This window comes from Trichechus manatus, unplaced genomic scaffold (genome assembly GCF_000243295.1).
Source record: "Trichechus manatus latirostris isolate Lorelei unplaced genomic scaffold, TriManLat1.0 scaffold00050, whole genome shotgun sequence".
In the NCBI taxonomy this organism is placed as follows: Eukaryota; Metazoa; Chordata; class Mammalia; order Sirenia; family Trichechidae; genus Trichechus; species Trichechus manatus.
The window spans coordinates 11,256,412-11,272,669 of NW_004443986.1; the positions used below are offsets into that span (position 1 = coordinate 11,256,412).

The window sequence follows — 16,258 nt, forward strand, 5'->3', positions numbered from 1 at the left end:
CTCCTTGGAAACCCTATGGGGTAGTTATACTCTGTCCTATAGGGTCGCTATGAGTCGGAACCGACTCGATGGCACCTAAGAACAACAAAAACAACACGGCAACAACCAAGACCTCCAAGCTTCGGACACACTTGTGATCAGCAGAGGGTCAGTTTATTTTTAGCTTTATATTGGAGGAGGGAGGGATAATCATAATGATGGCAATCTTATTAATAGCTAAGATGGAGTACTTAATAAATGGTCCCTGTGCCAGGCATTTCATATGCCCGATCTAATTCAATCCTCACAATCACCCCATGAGGGAATATTTCCCCTTCTGAAAAAGGGCAAGCTAAGGCTTAGCAAGATTCAACAGCCTGCTGGAAACCTCTGAGGATGTGATGGTGCTGGGGTTGATGACCAGTCTGTCTGACTTCTTAACCCCATGCTGTGCTGGTGAAACCTCGCTCCATATCAGTGACTGGGGAGAGGAAGGTGGAGCTATTCCTCACATCCCCTCCCCAAGGCCCACCCAATACATCCCACGGGTCCAGGGACCAGGTCATGGGACATCCTCTTCTGCTATCTCTTGCTTCTCTCCTTTCCAAAGTACTCACCAAACTGGCCGTCCAGCTTCACATACAACTCGATGATGCCACAGGCAATAGTGGTGGAAGCTGGGATCTCCAGCACCACGCTGGAGTCCTTGACCACGTTCCCATCATCCGTCGCTGACACCTGTGGGCGAGAGCACACTCTTCCACCAGGATGCCAGTCACCCGTGAACTCAGACTCCGCCTGGCTTCTCCGGGCATCGCCACAGGGCCAGCCTTATGCCTTGCACCACAGGTGCTCAGAAAATGTCTACTGAGCCGAGTGGAGAAGAGGAGGCAGAAGGCAGAGGCTAGCTTGTTGGAATCAGACTTATTACACATATTCCCAAGTGGTCCACCAAACCCCTGGCACCAAGAGTGTCGGATACAGTAAAGTTGGATCTATGGTGCTGAATGACAAAGGTAATAAAGAAGATAACTTCCCAATTTTCCTCACCAAGGGTTATGGAACCAACTTTGAAATCCTAACAAAAATCCCAAACAATATCAAAGCTTGACTGGGGGAGCCTAGTTGAGAAGAGAACCCCTAAGCTTGTTCCAATGCCTGGTCTTGTGGGTGGGACACTATGCTGTTAAACAAAAGTGGGGGCAGAGGTGGCTGTGGGGAGAGGAGAGCAGGATGAGAGAAGGAAACTGCCAAGAAATCAGGCACCAAAACTCTCTCCTGCAAACACTGTCACAAATACGATCCCTTCCCACAATGTCCTAGGGACAGGAAGATGAGAAACCCTATTTGTTGGCCCAAAACTGGAGATCAAAGAACTTTTTAGGCAACTTGATCCTGGTCAGAGTGTGATGCTTGGGTCAAGAGCTGGCAGCCCAGCCCCCTGACTCCCTGGTGGACTCCAGGACTTTGGTGGGTGGTGACTGCCGGCAGAAGCATCGGCAAGATCAACCTAAGCCATCTCCCGCCTGCCTGGCCAGCCCTCCTCTGGGAGAGTTCCTGCTCCAGAGCTATATCTCCACCTCCTTCCAAACACAACTTTCCTGGGTCCTCTAGAAAAAGTCAAAAGTTAACCTCAAGATTTCTGGAGCCACTGAGACCAGATGAACCCCTGAAACTATTGCCTGAGATAATCATTTAACCTTAAACCAAAAATATCCCCTGAAGTATTCTTTAAACCAAACAATAGTTTAGCTTAATTAGTATAGAATGCCTGCCTTGAGCATTGTGCTCTTTTAAGAACTATCTATATGGGATCAGGAGCCCTGGTGGTGCAGTGGTTATCAGCTTGGCTGATAACCAAACAAGTCAACAGTTCAAATCCACCAGCTGCTCCTTGGAAACCCTATGGGGCAGTTCCACTCTGTCCTAAAGGATCGCCATGAATTGGAATCGACTCGACAGCAACAGGTTTTTTTTCTGGTTTATATGGGATCAAACAGACAGTAGCAACTCAAAGGCTTAGATCGGAAATTTAGGGGGCAGTGAATTTAAGTTAATAGGGGAGGAATAATTTGGATAAAGGAGGATAAGAATGGTTGCACAACTTGAAGAACGTAGTCAATGTCACTGAATTGTACATGTAGAAACTGTTGAATTGGTATATGTTCTGCTATGTGTATTCTCAACAACAAAATAAAATATATTAAAAAAATTTAACTTCAAGAAGTAAATCTCTAAGAGTGGAACACTGTGGCAGGCTGGAGGGGAAGTCTGGGGTTGATGGCCACTTATTCCATCAAAGTTTAATACTGGCTCATGGGTCAGCTTGGGAAGACTGTCTATAATTTAATCCAGAAGTATCTGTTGATATACTGATCTTTACCTGCCCTAACTCAATCCACAAAGGATTTGAGGAAGCTGATCACAAAGTAACCATTTTGAGACCCCTGGCTCTAGGCAGCTCTGTGGTTATCTGTGGCTTTAGCCTGGCCAGTACCCATTACCTCAGAGAAGCCTCTCTCCCACAGGAAAGGCACCTGACCCAGGCCCACCTGACCAATCTTTGAGTGTCCTGTTGCCCTGGCCTTGGGTTCACTTCAGGAATGGACATGACCCAGGTTGGTCCAGTAAGAGCCAGCCCTGAAGCACTCTTTCCCCTGGTCTGAGAAAAGACTGGGGCTGCTGGCACCACAGGAGGGAGCCTATCTGACAGGGAATCAGCCCGAGGGCAGGCGGCTCACCCTTCCTATAAATTTTACAGTCCTAAACCAAGCAGTGGTTGAAGCCAGACTACCCCCAACATTCTGGCTACATGGGTCAATACATTTCTTGACTAAGCCAATGTGAGTTGGATTTCTGTTAACTCACTCCAGAGTCCTGACTAATGAAGACATCCCCCCAGAAAAGAGGTCCCTGGCCAGGTCTCCATTCCTGGGTCCAGAGACACCACTGTGGCTCGTGGCTCGGTGACCTCTGCCCCCGGGACACTCACCTGCACGATCTTGGTTTGGATCCCCACCATGCCGCCACACTTCTCCTCAATCTGAACGTGCTCAGAGATAATACACTTCTGCGTCGTCACGATCTTTTGTATCAAGACACACAGAACCTCATTCCTCCTCTCCAGCACCTGCTGCAGCAGAGGGTTTTTCAGATTTATTGTTCTGAAAAAGAAAAATGGCCGTGAGTGGCCCAGTGTCTGGAGCCAGACTGATGTGTCTAAATGCTGTCCTCTTACAAAGCTGGCGGCTAAGGAATGAACAGGTGACAACTGGCACCACTTATTTCCTGGCGAGGAGACAGGAAGCAATTCATCCGGAAAGGCTTAACCCAAACTCCCCTGAGGCCAGCTGGAGCTGCCAGGCCTACAGGAACGGCTGGGCATGGCAGGCAGCAGGGCTCCCTGACAAACGGCAGCGCTGGCTTGTCAAGAAGAAAGGAAAAAAAAACAGCGGTAGGGGAACTCAGTCCATCTGCCTGAGACCCTGGGAGCTCCGCTTTGTTATTTTACCATAGGCTGAGGGACAGCATTCTAGCCATGGCCCATGAAAATATAGGGTGATTGCGGGGGTGAAAAGTGACCAATTTCTTCTCACAGAGAATGGAACAGGCTTAAAGTACAGGTAAAAAAACCAGTTGCCGTCCAGTCAGTTCTGACTTATGGCAGCCCCCTGTGTGTCAGAATAGAACTGTGCTCCATAGGGTTTTCAGTGGCTGATTTTTCAGAAGCAGATTGCCAGGCCTTTCTTCTAAGCTGCCTATGGGTGGACTCAAACCACCAACCTTTTGCAAGGAGGAAATATGATTTGAATTAAAAAGGAACTTCTTTATTTTATTGAATTAATTTTTTAAAAATAATATTTTATTGTGTTTTAGGTGAAAGTTTAAACAGCACATTAGGTTCCCCTTTAACAATTTTTATACAAATTGTTCCATGCTATTGGTTACAACTTTTACAAGATGTCAGCATTCTCATTATTTCCATTCTGTGTTTTCTGTTTTCATTAATCTAGCTTCCCTTCCCCTCCTTGCTGTCTCATCTTTGCTTTCGGGTAACTGTTCACCGCTTGGTGTCATATAGTTAATTGTTTAAAGGAGCACATTACTCATGGGTGACACTGTTTATTTTAGATGAGACTTAATGGTCTGATGAAGACTGGAGGAACCCCCAAAGCCATAGCCCCCAGATACTATGTTAACCCAGAACTAAAACCATTCCCGGAGAACACGCTTCAGACAAAGATTAGACGAGACTGTTGTTGTTACTGTTGTTAGGTGCTGTCGAAGTCGGCTCCGACTCACAGCGACCCTGTGTACAACAGAACGAAACACTGCCTGCTCCTGCGCCATCCTCACAATCGTTGTTATGCCCCTTGTTGCAGCCACTGTGTCAATCCATCTTGTTGAGGGTCTTCCTCTTTTTCGCTGACCCTGTACTCTACCAAGCATGATGTCCTTCTCCAGGGACTGATCCCTCCTGATAACTAGACTGGACTACAAAACATAAAATAATACTCATGAAGAGCCTGCTTCTTAGTTCAAGCAGATATACAAGACCAAATGGGTGGCTCCTCTCTGGAGGCAGGATGAGAAGGCAGGAAGGGACAGGAGCTGGTTGCATGGACACAGGAAACCTGGGGTGGAAAGGGGGAGTGTGCTGTCACATTGCTGGGACTGTCACACGACATTGTAGGGATTGTCACATGACAAAATGTGTATAAAATTTTGTATGAGAGATGAACTTGAGCTGTAAACTTTTACCTAAAGTACAGTTTAAAAAATTTAAAAAAAAAAAAAGAAAAAAATTTTTATTGTGTTTTAGGTGAAACTTTAAACAGCAAATTAGGTTCCCCTTTAACAATTTTTATACAAATTGTTCCGTGCTATTGGTTACAATTTTTACAATGTGTCAGCATTCTCATTATTTCCATTCTGTTTATTCTGTTTTCATTAATCTAGCTTCCCTTCCCCTCCTTGCTGTCTCGTCTTTGCTTTTGGGTAACTGTTCACCATTTGGTCTCATTTAGTTAATTGTTTAAAGGAGCACATTACTCATGGGTGACACTGTTTATTTCACACCCAATCTATTATTTGGCTGAAAGGTGACCTTCAGAAAAAGCTTCAATTCCAAGTTCAAAGGGAATCTTGGGGCAATAGTCTTGGGGGTTGCTCTAGTCTCTATCGGTCCAGTATGTCTGGTCTTTTTTAAGAATATGAGTTTTGTTCTACATTTTTTCCCATTTTATCTGGGACCTTCTATTGTGTCACTGGACAAAACAGTTGGTAGTGGTAGGTGGGCACCATCTAGTTCTTCTGGTCTCAGGTTTGAAGAGGCTATGGTTTGTGTCAGCTGCTAGTCCTGTGGACTAGTTTCTTCCTTGAGCTTTTGATTTCCTTCATTCTCTTTTGCTCCATACCTAGAGAGACCAATAGTTGTATCTCAGATGGCCACTGGCAAGCTTTTAAGACTTCAGATGCTACTCACCAGATTAGGATGTAGAACATTATCTTTGTGAACTATGTTATGCCAACTAACTAAGTTGTCCCCCAAGATTATGGGACCAAGCCATTTGACCCAGTAAACCAATCCTGCGAGTTGTTTGGATATGTCTAGGAAGCCTCCATAACTGTGCCCTCTATGTGGTTTGCTATATACGTGGATACATATGCAGCGCACACAAACGTGTATATACATATACCTATAGCTATACCTATACATGCACATGTATTTACTTGCATAGGCCTTCCTATACCACATATGCATCCATATCTACCTACATAACCACATGCATATTTTTTTGTTGTTGCAAAATTGTGTAGGTTATAGCATTTACCAAAATTTTACCCTTTTCTCGTGTACTTCTTAGTGTCTTTATTTACCTTGGTCAGGTTGTGCTGACTTCACCCATATTTGGATTCCTTTTCCCATTACCAAAATTAACAAGTGTCTACTATCTAGAAAGTGATTCCCCCTTCCTTTCTCTCCCATTCCTAGTAACCATCAAAGAACTTTGCTTTCTGAGCTAGAAATAGAAATACCATATGATCCAACAATCCCACTCCTAGGAATATATCCCAGAGAAATAAGAGCCGTCACATGAATAGACATATGGACACCCATGTTCATTGCAGCATTGTTCACAATAGCAAAAAGATGGAAACAACCTAGATGCCCATCAACAGAAGAATGGATAAACAAACAATGCTACATAGGCACAATGGAGTATTACCCAACGATAAAGAACAATGATGAATCTGTGAAGCATCTCATAACATGGATGAAACTGGAGAACATTATGCTGAGTGAAATAAGTCAATCACAAAAGGACAAATACTGTATGAGACCCCACTGTAAAAACTCAAGAAATAGTTTACACACAAAAAGAAATAATCTTTGTTGGTTACAAGTGATGGGAAGGGTAGGAGGGGAAATACTAAATAGACAATAGGTAAGTGATTACTTTGGTGAAGGGTAAGACAGTACACAAAACTGGGGAAGCCAGCACAACTTGTACAAGGAAAGGTTATGGAAGTGCCACAGACACATCCAAACTCCCTGAGGGACTGAATTGCTGGGCAGAGGGCTGTGGGGACCATAGTCTCGGGGAACATCTAGCTCAATTGGCATAACATAGTTTATAAAGAAAATGTTCCACATTCTACCTTGGTGAGTAGTGTCTGGGGTCTTAAAAGCCTGTGAGCAGCCATCTAAGATATTCCACTGGTCTCACCCCTACGGCAGCAAGGGAGAATGAAGAAAACAAGATACAAGGGAAAGATTAGTCCAAAGGACTAATGGACCACAACTACCATGGCCTCCACCAGACTGAGTCCAGTACAACTAGATGGTGCCCAGCTACCACCACTGACTGCTCTGACTGGGATCACAACAGAGGATCCCGGACAGAGCTGGAGAACAAGGTAGAACAAAATTCTAACTCACAAAAAAAGACCAGACTTACTGGCCTGACAGAGACTGGAGAAAACCCAAGAGCATGGCCCCTCTACACCCTTTTAGCTCAGTAATGAAGTCACTCCCGAGGTTCACCCTTCAGCCGAAGATTAGACAGGCCCATAAAACAAAAGGAGACTAATGGGGCACAACATCCCAGGGACAAGGACTAGAAGGCAGGAGGGGACAGGAAAGCTGGTAATAGGGAACCCAAGGTTGAGAAGCGACAGTGTTGACATGTCACAGGGTTGCTAACCATTGTCATAAAACAATATGTGTACTAACTGTTTAATGAGAAACTATTTGTTCAGTAATCCTTTATCTAAAGTACAATGAAAAAAATTTTTTTTAAAAAAGAAAGAAACTATTCTTGTTCTTGAAACACACACACTTAATAGGGGTAAAGAGACCTGACTTATGCAATCTACTCAAATGATTAAGAAAAATAAAAATTAAAAAATAATGTATACATATAGAGAGAGTGAGAGAGAGGGAAAAAAAATAACTTTGCTTTCTATGTGTCTCTCTACTCTTGACTATTTACAATAGTGGGACCACACAATATTTGTCTTTTTGTGAATGACTTATTTCACTCAGCATAATGTCCTCCAGATTTATCCATGTTATGTTTTGCAGCCTCCTCATTATTCTTTAAAGTCGTGTAGAATTCCATCATATGTATGTACCACATTTGTTTATCCATTGATGGGCATTTAGGTTGTTTCCATCTTTTTGCTATTACGATTAATGCTGCAATGAACATAGGTGTGCATAAGTCTATTCGTGTCACTGCTCTTGTATCTCTAGGAGTAGGATTGCTGGATCATAAAGTATTTCTATTTCTAGCTTTTTGAGGAAGCGCCATACTGTTTTCCATAGTTGTTGTGCCATTTTACAATCCCACCAGCAATGTATAAGAGTTCCAATCCCCTATAACCTCGACAGCATTTGTTGTTTTCTGTTCTTTTGATCATTGCCATTTTTGCAGAGTGAGATGGTATCTCATTGCAGTTTTAATTTGCATCTCTCTAATGGATAATGATCGCAATCATCTTTTCATGTATTTGTTGGCCACCTGAATGTCCTTTTTGGTGAAGGGTCTGTCCTTTGCCCATGTTTTAACTGGATTGTTTGTCTTTTAGTTGTTGAGTTGTTGAAGTTTTCTGTTCATTTTAGAGATTAGACCCTTATCAGATACGTCATTGTCAAAGTTTTTTTCCCAGGCTGTAGCTTCTCTTTCTACTATCTTGGTAAAGTCTTTTGATGAGCATAAGTATTTAATTTTTAGGAGGTCCCAGTTACTTAATTTATTTTCTGTTGTTTGTGCATTTTTAGTTTTGTTTAATAGGCTACTTATGCCAAAAATTAGGTCCTCTAGTTTTGATCCTAAGTTATTTTCCAAAGACTTCATAGTTTTAGCTTTACCATTTAGGTCCTTGATCCATTTTGAGTTAGTTTTTGTGCATGGTGTGAGGTATGGATCCTGATTCATTTTTCTGCATAGGGATATCCAGTTTTGCCAGCACCATTTGTTAAAGAGACTGTTTCTTGCCCACTGACTGGACTTCGACCCTTTGTTGAAGATCAGCTGCCCATACATAGATGGATTTACTTCTGGGTTCTCAATTCTATTCCATAGGTCTTCGTGTCTGTCATTGAACCAGTACCAGCCTGTTTTGATTACCATGGCTGTATAGTTAAGTTTTGAGATTTGGAAGCATGAGGCCTCCTACTTTGTTCTTCTTCTTCAATATTGCTTTAGCTACTTGGAGCCTCCTTCTTTCCATATAAAGTTGGAGATTAGTTTTTCCATTTCATTAAAGAATGTTGTTGGGTTGGGATTGGGATTGCATTATATCTATAGATGGCTTTTGTTAGTATTGACACTTTTACAATGCTAAGTCTTCCAATCCATGAGTATGGAATGTTTTTCCATTTATGTAGATCTCTTTTGGTTTCTTGCAGTAGTGTTTTATAGTTTTCCTTGTATAAGTTTTTCATGTCCCTGGTTAGGTTTATTCCTAGGTATTTTATCCTTTTGGGGCTACTGGAAATGGTATGGTTTCCTTGATTTCCTTTTCAGAGTACTCTTTGTTAGTGTAGAGGAATCCAATTGATTTTTCTGTGTTGATCTTGTACCCTGCCACTTTGCTGAATCCTTCTATTAGTTCTAGTAATTTTCTTGTGGTGTCTTTAGGATTTTCAATGTATAAGATCATGCCATCTGCAAATAAGGATAGTTTTACTTCTTCCTTTCCAATTTGGATACACTTTATTTCCCTTTCTTACCTTATTGCTCTAGCTAGGACTTCCAGTACAATATTGAATGAGTGGTTACAAAGGGCAGCCTTGTCTCATTCCCATTCTCATGGGGAATGCTCTTAATCTTTCTTCGTTGAGAATAACGTTGGCTGTTGGTTTACGCTGGCTGTTGGTTTTGCATATATACCCTTAATTATGTTGAGGAATTTCTCTTCTATTCCTATATTGCTGAGAGTTTTTCTCAGGAAAATGTGTTGGATTTTATCAATTGCCTTTTCTGCATCAGTTGAGATGATCACAGGATTCTTTTCCTTTATTTATGTGAATTACATTGATTTTCTAATGTTGAACCATCCTTGCATTCCTGGTATGAATTCCACTTGATCATGATGTGTTATTTTTTTGATATGCTGTTGAATTCTGTTAGCTAGAATTTTATTGAAAATTTCTGCGTCTATATTCATGAGGGATATTGGTTTGTAATTTTCGTTTTTAGTAGTGTCTTTGCCTGGCTTTGGTGTCAGGGTTATGCTGGCTTTGCAGAATGAATTAGGGAATATTTGTTCCTTGTCTATGTTCTGGAATAGTTTGAGTAGAATTGGTGTCAACTCTTCTCTGAATGTTTGATAGAATTCTCCAGTGAAGCCATCTGGGCTGGGGCTTTTTTTTGTTGGGAGTTTTATTTTTTTAATGACCTCTTCAGTTTCTTCTTTTGTTATGGGTCTGTTCAAATTTTCTACCTCTGTTTGTGTTAGTTTTGGTAGGTAGTGTGTTTCTAGAAATTTGTCCATTTCTTCTAGGTTTTCAAATTTGTTGGAGTACAGTTTTTCATAATATTCTGTTATGATCCTTTTTATCTTGGTTGTTGTCCATTTCTTCTAGGTTTTCAAATTTGTTGGAGTACAATTTTTCATAATATTCTGTTATGATCCTTTTTATCTCATTTGGTTCTGGTGTAATGTCACCTATCTCATTTCTTATTTTGGTTATTTGCATCTTCTCATTTTCTTCCTTTGTCAATTTGGCCAGTGGTTTGTCAATTTTCTTGATCCTCTCAAAGAACTAACTTCTAGTTTTGTTGATTCTTTCTATTGCTTTTCTGTTTTCTATTTCATTTATTTCTACTCTGATCTTTATTTTTCCTTTCTACTGATACTGTAAACTTCTTTTGCTGCTCCTTTTCTATTTGTCCAAGTTGTAGGGTTAAGCTGTTATTTGGGGCCTGTCTTCTTTTTTGATGTGTGCATTTATTACTATAAATTCTCCTTTATTACTATAAATTCTCCTCTGAGCACTGCTTTTGCTGTGTCCCAAAGGTTTTGGTATGTTGTGTTTTCATTCTCATTTGACTTTTAAGACTTTTTAATGTCATTTTTAATTTCTTCTATTAGCCAGTAGTTTTTAAGTAAGGTGCTATTCAGTTTCCATGTATTTAATTTTTTTCCTTATTCTTTCTAGTTTTATAGTGCTATGATCAGAGAAGCTGCTTCGTACTATTTTGATGTTTTTGAATTTATTGAGGCTTGCTTTGTGACCTAAAATATGGTCTATTCTAGAGAATGATCCATGTGCATTGGTGAAGAATGTGCACTGTGCTGCTATTGGGTGGCGTGTTCTGTATATGCCTATGAGGTCGAGTTGGTTGATCGAGTTATTCAGATCTTCTGTATCTTTATTGAGTTTCTTTTAGTTGTTCTGCCATCATTGAAAGTGGTATGCTAAAGTCTCCTACTACTATTGTAGAATTGTCTATTTCTCTGTTCGATTCTGTTAGAGTTTATGTATTTTGGAGCTCTATCATTGAGTGCATAAATATTTATTATGGTTACGTCCTCTTGGTGGATTGACCCTTTAATCATTACATAATGCCCTTCTTTGACACTTATAATGGATTTTGACTTAAACTCTATTTTACCAGCAATTATTATTGCCACTCCTGCTCTCTTTTGGTTACTGTTGGCTTGATATGTATTTTTCCATTCTTTGATTTTTAACCTGTTTATGTCTTTGTGTCTAAGGTGTGTCTCCTGTAGACAACATATTGATGGGACTCTTTTTTTTTTTAACCCTTCTGCCACTGTCTCTTGACTGGTATATTTAAACTGTTTACATTCAGTGTGATTATTGATGGGTATGAGTATATAGCTGCCTTTTTGTTATGCTTTTTTTTTCTTTTTGTGGTGTTAACAGTTTCTTTGTTCTGCTTAATTTTCTGTGCTGAGTTCTTTTTGTTTATGGATTTTCTTTTCGCATTCTTCATTGTTGTTGATTTTGTGTTTACTGAGTCTTTTTTATTTTCTTCTTTATTTTACTGAGTAGATTTATTAATTTTCTTTGTGGTTATTCCAAAATTTACCTTTATCTTCCTAAGTTTAAAACAGTCTATCTTAATACCGCCTTGACTTTCTCTCCATATGGAAGTTCTACAACTACACCATTTATTCTCCCTTTTTGTTTTGAAGCTGTCATAATTTACAGATTGACATCTCTGGTTCCTTGGTTTCAGTTTTGCAGCTTTATTTTACTTTTGAGAATTCTTTATCTCAGTTGGTATCTGATTGATGTTGTCGTGTGTCTTAATCTCAGGTTGTCTGATGTTGTTGGTTCTCTGAAGGACTATCTTCAATATTTCTTGGAAGGTTAGTCTGGTTTTTACAAATTGCCTTAACTCCCGTTTTTCTGGGAATGTCCTAGTTTTGGCATCATATTTGAAAGAATTTTACTGGATATATGATTCTTGGTTGGCAATTCTTTTCTTTCAGGGCTTTATATATGTCATCCCATTGCTTTCTTGCCTGCATGGTTTCTGAGAAATCAGCACTTGGTCTTATTGGTATCCCTTTGTAGGTGATATTTCATTTTTCACGAGCTGCTCTCAGAATTCTTTCTTTATCTTTCGTTTTGGGAAGTTTGATTATGATATGTCTTGGTGACTTTCTTTTGGGGTCTAGCCTGGGGTCTATCCTGTATGGGGTTCATTGAACTTCTTTGATGTAAACTTTCTTGTCTTTCATGATATTAAGGAAGTTTTATGCCAATAAATCTACAAAAATTCTCTCTGGATTTTTTTTCTCCTTCTCTTCTGGAATTCCTATTATGGATAAATTATTCCTCTTGACAGTGTCCCACATAACTTAAGCTTTCTTCTTTTTTCTTCATTCTTTTTTCTGATTGTTCTTCAAACCAATTAGCAACAAGGGATTTGTCTTCTATTTCACTGATTCTTTCTTCCATTAATTCAAATCTACTTCTATGTCCTTCCATTGAGTTATCTAAGTCCGATATTTTATTATTAATCTTCTGGATTTTTAGTTGTTGTTTTTGTATGGTTTCTAATTGTCTATTTATTTTGGCATTTTGTTCTTGTATTGTTTTCCTAAATTCTTGTAGGGTTTTGTCTCTGTTTTCCTTGATCTCTTTGAGGATACTATATGTAAGTTTTTTAAAAATTCCTTATCAGGTAGTTCTATTACCATTTCTTCCTTAGGAAGGCTTTCTGCTTCTTTATTTTTCTCACTTGTTTGTGCCATATTTTCCTGATTCTTCACATGATTTGCTATTGTCTGCTTTCTCAGAGGCACTAAGGTGTTAGTCTACTGATTCACTGTATGTATGTTTGTTTTTCTCTTTCTCTTTAGAATGTCTATCTTCCTTTGTATTATTTTAACTGCTGTTGTTTTGTGGTTCTGGTCTGTATGTGACTTTGGTGATATCTGTTGGCTGGGTGTGATTTCCTCACTAGTGGGTATGGTGGGTCACACCCATGTGCAAGTCCTCTGTAGTTAGGCGCATACGTCTTCCCTTACAGGATTAAGTGGAGGTGGGAAAGCAGGTTCTTTCCCTGATATTGGGTGACAAGTTTTGGGTGGTATGGGTCCTTCCACAGTGCTTGTGGAACTGTGGGGTCCTTCCAGGTTGGTGCTAGCATTTAATGCATTCTCTGGAGGTCAGGGCAGGATTTTTCCGTATCTGCTGTGAGGAGTGCTACCCAAATGGAAGGGGTAGGCCTGTGATGCATGCACAAATTGGCATCTCCATAGGTGGTGGGGTATCTAGTGGTTTCAGTGGAAGTGAAGATAGCCTGAGGGAACTGTTTAGGTGTAAGACGTGTGACATTGAAGCTGGGCAAACGTTGGATGAGGGCACTAGGATCTCCTGCTTATTGTTTGGCAGAAGGGTAGATGGTACCCGTCAGGATGTGACTGGCATTGCTGATGATGTGATGTGTCTATCTGGCCGGTCACCGGGGCACTGGTGTAGGGAACATTCTCACCAGTTGCTCGGTTGGGTACTGTGTGTGCACACCACTGGTTTCTGGGTTGTCAGGGCAAGGGTGCACGGTCACCAGTCACTGAGAGGGTGGCACAGGAACTCACACTGCTAGTCACTGGGTGGGTGGGGTAGCAAGGGCAGGGAAGGGGGGGTCTCACACCTCTGATCACTGGTCTGGAGTGTAGGCTGCCAACTGCTGGGAGGGCGGGGTGGCACGGGGGTGGGCAGAGCAGGCACAAGCCTCTGGTCACAGGTCTGACAGCGTGGGAGCATGCACCACAGATCACCAGGCGGGGGGGGCACACCGCTGGTCACTGGGAGGATGGGGGGGCAGAAGGGGGAAGCATGTTCCCCCAGTCTCTGGCATAATCACCAAGGCACTCCACACAGAGCGCAGCCAGTGATCAGGACCCAGCCCCAACAAATGTTGGGGGGGGCTGCCCAGAATCTCATTGGATGGAGGATCTCTAGCTGTCACTCCAAGGATCCTCCACTCCACCAGCACCACCCGCCCACATGTTCAGGGACTGCTGTTGGTGAGTAGTTCTGTCCTGATTTTCTGGATCCCGCCCTGCTCTGTGGTTGCCTAGATCGCTAGGACTCTTGCCTGCCTTCCCAGAATTTCTCTCCTTAGATCTAGTTCATGTTCTGCTCACTTTGCTTCGCTCCAGGTTTGTTTATACTGTATCTTTGTCTCCTACTGGGGATTCCCTGAAGTTGCCTCCCTGTGCTCCTCACCTGGAAACACTGCTCACTTTGTCTCAAGATGGCTATACTGCACCAGGCCAGCTGGCAAGGTGTCTACATTCCTTAAGTCTCCTTGTTTGCTGCTTTCATTCAGTTTCTTCTTCCCTTCAGTGTTCAGTCTAATTCTTCATCCTTCCATTTGCTGTTCTGGGTTCCCAGATTGTTATCTGTTTCACTTGGTTTCTCGGTTCTTTGCTATTGGGGGATGGCATGATGTGTGTGACTAAGCTGCCATCTTGGGCCACCTAAAAAAGTAATTTTTTAACCTAAAGCTTATTAGGGACCTGATCTGGCTGTCCCCCAAGGATGTGTACTCTCTTAGAAGGAGTTTTAGGTGTCATCTGGCCCAAGCAAGTAATTCTGCAGATGGGGAAAGTGAAGCCAGTGAGGAGTAGCCTGCCCAGGGTCACCCAGCCAAGACTTGGGGCTCCCACCCCACCACCCCAGGGAATTTCAAGAACAGATTAAATTTCCATCTACAGGAGATGATTTCATACTGAGAAGCAAAAGATGAAATAACGTCTCCAGAGATCTCATACAACCCCATGAATCTATGAAGTTGAAATGAAAAGAGAACCAAATTAGAGCTTGTATCTGCACAAAAAGGATCACAGTTATCCTTCTGAGTTTTTTAAACAGTTCAAGGTTAATTATCTTGCAAAGCTCAGCACACAGCCCTAACCACACACACAGCAGCTCACCCATACCTCAGCAGACAAAAATTTGTCAGGCTCAGAAAGTATCTCCAGAGGCAGAGAGCACAGACAGAAGGCAGGAAGGTGAGGTCAACAGGGGGCAAGGGCCAGATCACATAGGCCTCATAACCTGGGCAAAGAGTTTAGTTGGGACATAGTCACTGAAGGCTTTTAAGCAAGGGGAGTGACATGAAAAAGTACCTCGGGTCCAATTAAGTGGCCCATGTTATTATTGTTATTATTGTTGTTGTTAGCTGCTGTCAAGTTGTCCCCAACTCATGGCAATCCTATACACGATGGACAAAAAGCTGCCTGGTCCTGCACCATTCCCACAATTATGATCCATATGGACCATTGCGATCCATGGGGTTTTCATTGGCTGATTTTTCAGAAGTAGATTGCTAGGCCTTTCTTCCTAGTCCATCTTAGTCTGAAAGCTCCACTATAACCTGTTCAGCAGCACAGTAACATGCAAGCCTCCACTGACAGGCAGGTAGTGGCTGTGTATGAGATGCACTGGCTAGGAATCGAACCTAGGTCTCCGGTGTGAAAGGTGAGAATTCTCATCAATGCACACATTGTGGCTTTGCATTTGTGAGCTTCAGTAGAGGACTATGGGCAGTGAATCTCTGGAAAGGTCTCATCTCAATGTAAGAAGCTGCCCAGGGGCTCCACTTCCAGGAAGGAATATATAAAGCAGGGAGACTGGAGCCTGCCCAACTGGGGGTCAAATCCCAGCTCTGGCCCTTTAGTTGGATGACTTTGAGTTACTTCATCTCTGCACCTTGGTTTTTTCATTGATGAACTGATGGTAGCACTGCCCTCCTCATGTGGTTGTTGTGGGATTTAGATAATGTCATGGGTTGAATTGTGTCCTGCCAAAAATAGATGTGCTAAACTCCTCACTCTCGGAAGCTTATTTGGAAAAAGGGCCTTTGCAAATGTAATTAGCGAAGTTAACATGAGGTTGTACTGGTCTAAGGTGAGCCCTAATTCAATATGGCTGGCATCCTTATGGACCCCTGGTAGCACAGTGGTTAAGAGCTATGGCTGCTAACCAAAAAGTCAGCAGTTTGAATCCAATAGTCACTCCTTGGAAACACTATGGGGCAGTTCTACTCTGTCCTATAGGGTTGCTATGAGTAGGAATCAACTTCACGGCAATGGGTTTGGTTTGGTTGGTTTGGTGTCCTTATAAAAAGAGAAGAGACACAGAGACAAACACAGAGAGAATGCCACGTAAGACAGAGGCAGAAATTGGAGTGACGCATCTACAAGCTAAGGAACAGGTAGGATCTTTGGCCGTCACCAGATGCTAAGAGAGACACATGGAACAGATTCTCCCTCAGAG

General features: G+C 41.9%; 1 protein-coding gene across 1 annotated transcript in view; it reads right to left on the reverse strand.

Moving 5' to 3' along the window:
* The window catches only part of GSDME (gasdermin E), a 71,422-nt gene that overhangs the window by 19,512 nt on the left and 35,652 nt on the right, over nt 1–16,258 (reverse strand). Inside the window, exons 3-4 of the mRNA XM_004377463.1 lie at nt 2,972–3,143; nt 597–717 (exon numbers count right to left, since the gene is read on the reverse strand). Coding sequence (XP_004377520.1) covers nt 597–717; nt 2,972–3,143 — 293 coding nt within the window. The remainder of the gene's footprint in view (nt 1–596; nt 718–2,971; nt 3,144–16,258) is intronic.